The sequence below is a fragment of the Eulemur rufifrons genome, chromosome 4 (genome assembly GCF_041146395.1).
Source record: "Eulemur rufifrons isolate Redbay chromosome 4, OSU_ERuf_1, whole genome shotgun sequence".
NCBI lineage: Eukaryota > Metazoa > Chordata > Mammalia > Primates > Lemuridae > Eulemur > Eulemur rufifrons.
This window is the reverse complement of record NC_090986.1, coordinates 6,381,306-6,389,992: the sequence shown is the minus strand read 5'-3', so window position 1 is coordinate 6,389,992 and position 8,687 is coordinate 6,381,306. Positions and strand designations below refer to the sequence as shown.

Below are 8,687 nucleotides of genomic sequence, written 5' to 3'. Positions count from 1 at the left end.
AGGTCGTATAAGGGTGGAGTTCATGGCGAGAGTCTCCAGGCTGGGGGAAGGGAGCCACCCGACACTGTATCATACTGCAGTGGCTAGGCTGTGGACCCCAAAAATGGTGACTTCCCACCGGCAGAGCATCAGAACTAGGGGGTGATTGTTCAGGGATTGGTAGGTGCCGGGTTGGGGGGCTAATCCCCCTTGTCTCTTTTATGTTGCCCTCCCACACTCTCACTCCTGTTCATCAGGAGCTCTCGCTCTTTCTGATCCATCCTAAGCGGGCCTATTAGCCAGGGTGGTTTCCAGGTTAGAGCCCCTAATTAGTTTCCACCTCCATCGATCTGGACCCGCTGAGTGGTAGAGGAAATTTACCTGTCTCCTAACTGCCGCCAGCGGTAGCCCAGGCCAGTCCCTCACCCACCTCATGCAGTCCTGGCACAGAGATCAGGGAGTTCAAGATGCTTCCCACTAATGTCTCCTCTCCACAGAGCCCCACCTCTCCTGTAGTGATTTTGCACCTATTTCAGGCAGATCCCTGTCTGAGTGGGTGTGGAGGCCAGTGGAGGAAACAAGACGTTCTCCTGTGGGACTGATCCCACCTCACTGGCTGGTGAGGCGGGTGTAGTTGTCTCATGCTCTACTTTCTATTGATTGTCTTGCACTCTCCAGATTTTTGTGATCTTAACTCCTGTTCACCTTTTCTGTTTCCTGCATTTGTGTACCATGATGATTCTCCATTGATTCACAGTGCTGTTTTTGTGGGGGAGCGATCCCTACTCATGTGTAGCAGACTGAAATCTATGCCTCCCTCTCTGGGAGCAGGAATTCAGGAAGTTACGTCCACTCTGCCATCTTTTTCTCCCCTAATTCTCATTATTTAATGTCATAAATTATTCTATTCAAATTTTTATTGCTATATATGTATATTTAAAATTCAGAATCTAAAAGAAGCCTGCTTAAGTAGATTGTCTTTTAAGTCTTAAAATTCATGTTGTATATACATAAACATATTACACTTAATTATTGATTATTTGGTGTTATAATTAATACTACTAATAACAAGTATACCTAAGGTATATTATGATGTCAAATTCAACCCAAAACTTTGATAACGATTATTGTTATTGTTTTATATCTCTAATTGTAGAGGACAAAGTAATGAATTTTGCCCACTGAAGTTGCTATAGTATCTTCATATTTTGTTAAATACTTTAGGTGTATTCCTATATATTATGTATGTTTATCTTTCACTTGAGAAAACAAAGGTGTCAAAACCAACCATTCAGTGAATAATGCTGATTACAAGTGGAGATTGTGAATTTTTGATAAGCGGTTGATTACAAGGTTTGAAATATAATTTTACCAAGTTTCATAAATATGCAGACATTGTAAGAATACATGGTTTTATCCCTACTGCATAATACTTTTATTTTTGTATGTTAATCTAGAAATTAATAAATCTCTGAATTTTGACTTCTAAATTTCCATATTGTCCTCAAATCTGTTCAGCTGGGTAATGATTTTTTCTTGCTTATAATAATAATGCTTTGATATCCAGACTTTCACTACTCACTGATTTTATGCTGCTCCTGTGTCCACATTAGGAATTATTATGAATTGTACAGGAAGATTTTAATGTATGTAAAGTAAATGATGCATCTAAGAGTAACATTAGCATTTCCAGTCAATTCTGAATTTCTCCTAGCAATATCTTTACATATATTGTTATGTCAGTAAATTTTCTCCTTAGTCTCTACAGAAATAAAACTCTAGCACACCAGATTACAGAAGAATATTACAGGAATATAAGCAAGTAAGAAAATTACAACTGTGAGGAAAGAAAGTTTTTATTAACATATCATTGCTTATTTTGTGTTTAAATCATTGATATTAAGAAGTATCATTTTTATTAGATAATTTAATAATCTATTCAAGGTTCTTCCTAAAATGTTTTTTTTTAATTTGTGTACCATATTTCATGTCCACCTACAGTATGTAATGACTTCAAATTTACCAAAACTTTGTTAACATCTACTGTTATTGTTTTAAAATTTCCAATTGTGAAAGGCAAAGTAATGACTTTTCACCCATGAAAAATCTTCCTATAATATCTTCATAGTTATGTTTAAGTATTTAATGATATTTATTTAATGTAAAATAGGTAATATGCTATAATAAAATTAACTTGAATGTTCAACTCATTAAAATGTGGTATTCTAGTTTTTACTATTAATAAAATTATTTAATTGCATTCTCAATAGAAATATTTTCTTCTATGTGTACATATATACATGTATATATGAAATAAGACAATTTTTATGACATTCTTACCTAATATTGTATAATTGCTTCTAGCATAGTATAACTCAACTTTACCACAGTGTATATATGTACATACGTCTGTGTATACTTACTTACTTTGCTAAACAAATGTGTCAAGACAAACCAAAGAGTAATAAATATTTTAAGATTATGGATTTTTGATAAATGATTGTTACCAATATAATTTTATAAGGCTTTATAGAAATACAGAAGTCATATAGATTCAGGTTTCTTATATATTGGGTATGCGACTGTATTTTATAAAATATTCCTATAAATTCTTACAATCTTAGATGTAAGATGAAGTAGGATGAAATAGGAAGCCCTGGGTCATCTTTTACCTCCTAAAGTGTGTTGATTATAATGGGTACCACAGAACGAATAACATGTGTTTACAAAATCTACATGTGATGACTTTATTATTAACAAAGTTTTCAAAATGGTCACATCTTTCCACATGTGTGGCAAGGTAGAAACTTTGATTAGCTTCCTGGAAAAACTAATAATAAACATCCTCTAGGTATTGAATATAGAAATAGAACACACAATTCAGGCATTTTCCCTATTGATTTCTTTATGCAGAAGGTTACTTTTGATTATATTTTTCATTGCCCCCAGAACATCTTTATTCCTAAAGCTATAGATTACAGGGTTGAGTGTGGGTGTGAGGATCGTATAGAATATTGCCAGGAACTTGTCCTGGCCTGGAGTGTGGTATGGTTTAGGTCTCATATATGTAAAAATAAATGGCCCATAGTACATTATGACCACAATCATGTGGAAGGAACAAGTGGAGAATGACTTTTTCCGTGCCTCTGATGATTTCATTTGGAGGACAGTAAGGAGGATCTGGACATAAGAAGCAGAGATCAGGGAGAAAGGGATCAGCAGGAAAATGATGCCACTTACGTAAACTCCTCGTTCGTAGCCCAATGTGTCTACACAGGACAACTTCAGCATGGCAGGGACTTCACAGAAAAAGTGATCAATGGTCCTAGAGCCACAGAAGGGAAAGTGGAGCACGTAAGCCGTGTGAACTATGGAGTTGAGGGTCCCAACAAGCCAGGACCCTCCAGCCATGACAATGCTGAGGGAGTCGTCCATGAGGATCGCATAGCGCAGTGGGTGGCAGATGGCTACATAGCGATCACAGGACATCGCAGCCAGGAGGAGGCACTCGCCACCCAGGAGGGTGAGCGACAGAAATACCTGGAATCCACAACCTGCAAATGAAATAGTTCTGCTGCCTGACATAAAGTTAGCAAGCATTTTGGGAACAATGTTGGAAATATGTAAGATATCCATAGAGGAGAGATGGCTGAGCAGGAAGTACATTGGAGTATGGAGTCGAGAGTCACTGCGGATAAGGAGGATCATGAGTGTGTTTTCTGCTACAGCCACAACAAAAATGACAAATATAAACAAAAAGGAGACCAGACTTGTTTGGGAAGAAGAGAACAATCCCAAAAGCGTGAAATCACTGCTAGAAGTTTGATTCTTATGTCCCATCATGGATTCTCCTTTTTTACCTAAAAAGAATTAATAAACAAATGTTAATAAACAGAAAAAGAAGAAAAATATCAATTTCATTTACATGTATCTGCATAATAAAATGAGAGTTAGTGATGCATATTTTGTAATTGACTTCGAAAGACTCTTAGTCTCTTTTCAGAGTGGGTGTGTCTTTACAAGATGGGCATTTATTTGTTCTAATCAACAAATGATATTCATATTCAGTATATCAAGGGGCCCTTGGCTCCATGTGGAGTCCCCAAATCTTAATGACTTCCATGTACTTTACTCAAGTCCCGTATGTTCTCAAACATCACCTTCAAGGGTGTGCCTGCTCCTACACATACTTCTAAAAATCTTAATGCTCCCACTTGAACCCCAACTTTCCTGGTCCTCCTTACTCTATTTCATTTTCTTTATTTGCATATGACTTTTCACCTTCTAGGATGTTAAATAATAAACATATGAGTTATATTTATTGTTCATTGTCACTCTCCGCCAGAATTTTAACTTCACAATGGGAGATCTTTGTTCTGTTCACTGGTATAAGTCAATGGCCTAGAAGAGTGGCTAGTATATAGCACATGCTCAGTAATGTTTGTTGAATACATGCATGAAATCAACAGAGCATGGAACTTAATTTTCTCCCTAATGCACTGTTCAATTAGATTAAACTTATAGAAAATGAAATGTATGATACCAAGGCTTTCCAAAATAAGCAATAAAATATTATGATAAAAAACAATATATGTTTATAATCTGAAACATCATCTATATCTTAAATATAAAAAATAAAATATCTATTTTGTCAGCATCTACAATGCATCTTTCAGAATATATTATACTTTTCTTGTTTTCCAAACTTATAGAAATTGAATCATAATTTATTAGTTCTATATGTGGGGAATTGTAGGTGTTAATATTATTGTTTATATTTGGATAGTGGTTACTTAAATGTTTATATTATAGTTATTTGTAGATCTTCTTTATGTATATTTCCCTTGAGGTAAATAACTAAATGAATACAACATGCCTGCACATATTAAAATATAAATAGTAAAATTTATGAATACTTCAATCAAGTTTCTGTCTTTCAATAAATGGTACGATTATCAAAGAAAAACAACAAACATAAAAAATTATTTTCCATCTTATGAACAACTATTTATAAGTTTGAATAAAATGAGCTCAGAAATCATATATTTTCCAGCAACATGAGTGGAACTGGAGGCCATTATCTTAAGTGAAATAACTTGCAAACAGAAAGCCAAATACCAAATGTTCTCACTTATCAGTGGGAGCTAAATAAGGTATACACATGGGCGTAAGGAGTGGAATAATAGACACTGGAGACTCTGAAGGGAGGGAGGGTGTGAGGGGTGACAGATGAGGAATTACTTAATGTGGACAATGTACATTATTCAAGTGATGGGCACACTAAAAGCCCAGACTTCACATGCAATATATCCATGTAACAAAACAGTACTTGTACCCTTTGAATTTATACCAATAAAAAAAGCAAAAACAAACAAAGTTTAGATTTTCACTTTTGTAGAGTAAATGTACTAGTCATGCCACTGATGGCATATTGATGATTTTTATTTTTATTATTATCATTATTTTTTTGAGACAGAGTCTCCCTTTGTTGCCTGGGCTAAGCTAAGGTGAGTGCCATGGTATCAGCATAGCTCACAGCCACCTCAAACTCCTAGGCTCAAGCAATCCTCCTGCCTCAGCCTCCCGAGTAGCTGGGACCACAGGTCCTCCCCTTGAATATTAACAGTAGCTTGCTATACTTTCAAGAATTTTAAAATTTCAGCTCCTAAATGAGATTTCCAGATTTTTATGTAATTATTCTTCACTGTTTTGACCCCATATCTCCATAACTTTTGATGAGAGACAAAGATTCAGGTTAGAGTAGGGCTTCTCATAAGCTATTCATAAATAAATTTCCAAAATCAATGAATAGTACTGACAACTTAAATTCACTATATCTGTATCCAAAGGCGTTAACTTTTCCCTGGTCTCTAGAATCCTATCTTCCTTCTGTTTTTTTCTTTTTTAATTAATAATTTACCTATTATAGTCATCCCATGTCCATTTACTACTGAATCCTCAATTCTTAGCAGACTCTCTGGCCCACCATCGATCTCAGTTGCTTGTTACAAGAATGATTCACTTATTTTCTTGACCTCTGATGTCCAGATATTTTCAACTATGCATCAATTCTTCCTTTTCTGCATTTCTTACTTGCCTTTACATAGTTATAGAGTTTATATTGTCTACTAATATCTGTATTTTCTCTTCAGGTATTGGAAGAAATTCCTAATTTATTTCTTATCTCCCTCATCATGTTACTTCTAACACCTTCTGTCCACTTCCCGGAGGCACCTGAAATTTCTACAACCTTTTTGATGACTGTTTGCCTAACTAATCAATCAGAGATCTGAAATATACTCCGTGATGCAGGAATAATTAATTAAAGGGTATTATCTATGCCATCCAGAAACATTTGGATTTTCAATGAAATCTACACTTGAATGCAAAGACATATGTTCAAGTAATGAGCATCTTAATTCCATGTTTTAAGATGGAGAAAACATGTCATATATCATATATAGCCTCTTCCACGTATATACAACACTTTCTCAAGGTAAAGCCTGTTTTCACCTACCTAGCTCCAAGTATAGCTTGTTAATAATGCTAAATGTTGGAGGAAAATGTAACATACACTTTACACCCATCTCTGTTCTAAAAGCTTGGAGGCTAATCAGAGAACATGCCATTCACATGGTTGTAAGCCTTACATTTCTCAATAGGTGATGGATCTGTGGTTTTTAGGAAATTCTTACTATATTTTCAAAAAATCTGTCTATGTGTTTGTGGATGTAAAGTTTTCTCATTTGGAAGAAGCAATCAATAAATCCAGTCTGAAATTTAACCGTGTGCATTATTCTCCACATAAACTATGTGAGTTTAAAATACCCACTTAAATTTGAGAAAACACAGATTGTGTTTATGGAGAAGGAAATACAGAATGACACCAGTGTCAATCATGTAGATCTCTTCATACAAGAAAGTTTAATACAAAGAAAGGAATAGACCATAGTTATTTTTTTCAGACACATCACATTTCTTTCAAGTGGTAACTGTATTTGATCTGATATTTGTGGGGAAGGCCGGGGGTGTTGTGAGATTTCTTATATCTAAAAATGTCTTCACTTAGGAACAATAACTTAGGCTTCCCTAAATTATTTAGCCAATTAATCCTACTAATTTGTATAAATAGACAAATTGCATGATTTTTTCAGAGGAACTACTTCAGACTTAATATATATAATCCCATAAGTGAATCCAGCTAATCCTAACTGGTTACTGTGCACATGTTCCATTGAATTCACACCTGCTGTGAAATCATTTACCAGCTACAGACACAGCCACATCCCAGTCTCCTGTTGTGCCCTTCACTCATTGACTGCACTACACTCAAATCCTGTTGGTCACTTCATATTTAGGAAGGTTCTTAAAATATACTATAGGACCATTAACAGACTTAGTTCAAGTAAAAATTACTTTTTCATTTATCTACAAGATCTTACATTACATAGAGAAAGCCTACAGCGTGTTTCTTTAATTTTTGATTTATCTAGAGATCAATTATTCATTAATATTTATATGAATAAGTATTCATATGTTAAGCAGTTATTTATTTGCTCCTACATTATTTCTTTATATTAAATTTTGGACTACAAGACAAGTGCCAGACAAAAAATATCACCAAATCACTTCTGTCTGAAAATATTTATATTGAAAAATATTTGAAATGAACCACTAGAGAAAATTAAGTCTGATTGCATACTTATATTTTATACTATATGAGAATAGCATTTTTATTTTTTGAACATTACATAAACCTGTGATATGAATGACCTACCTGATATAATAATTATAGCTCTATTTTAAAAACTTCAAATATCAGAGTTATTGGATTGGTGACCAACTGATTTAAAAAAAAATTATTGTTCTTACTGGTTATTCACTCAACTACAATGGAATTTCATGTGAGAGGTAAAAGTCAAACACTAAATTGACCTAAATATAAATGGAATGAAATCATTAGTTTGTTAAAGTAATCAATATGTAATGTGGGTGTGTATATACATATATATAATACAAATCACCTTTCCTAGGCATTGGTGTGTATTGGCTCAAATAATTAATGAAATAGCAATAGAAACTATTTCCTAGTGCTTTGAATAGAGATAAATAAGAAAACTGCATGCAAATAGTTCCCTAAAAATATTTTATTTTGTGCCTTATCTACATATAAAACACCAATCAGATATAACATTATATCTGAAATGAATTTCTATTAAATAAAGATTTATGTATTTCTTAAATATACATTTAAGCTATTATATAACAGAGAGAGAGCAGAGAAAAATTAGAAGGAGTGAGAGAGAGAGAAGCATGAGAGTGAGAAGAAAAGAGTTTCAGGATATAATAGAATATAAACTAAGACAAACCAAAGTGCAATTTAATGAGGTGGATCAGAAGAACATTTTGTACTCACTGTCCAGTAAAACTGGTTCATTAAGCTCCCTGGGGAGGAAAGAAACTCACCACATTGAATGAGAATGTTTAGGTTGGCTTCCTCACCCATATGAACCTACAAATGTATTAAATAGCAAGGTGATGCTCTGAAATCTATAACGTGAGCTGCTTAAAATTCCATTCCATACTAACCATCTGATGTTTTAATTCATCCTTTTTTGCCCTTCTAACTTTTCAACCCCACAGACTCATTGTAGAGTGACCATATATCTGTCCCTTGTTGCTGTCACCCCAGTTTAAGGGAATCCTTT

The 8,687-nt window shown here is 34.3% G+C and overlaps 1 protein-coding gene across 1 annotated transcript; it reads right to left on the bottom strand.

Moving 5' to 3' along the window:
• Positions 1-2,859: 2,859 nt before the first annotated feature.
• LOC138382394 (olfactory receptor 2AJ1-like) lies at positions 2,860-3,819 on the bottom strand. Its single transcript, XM_069466917.1, has one exon. The coding sequence runs from the start codon at positions 3,817-3,819 to the stop codon at positions 2,860-2,862; it is 960 nt and encodes a 319-aa protein (XP_069323018.1).
• Between the last annotated feature and the right edge of the window lie 4,868 nt (positions 3,820-8,687).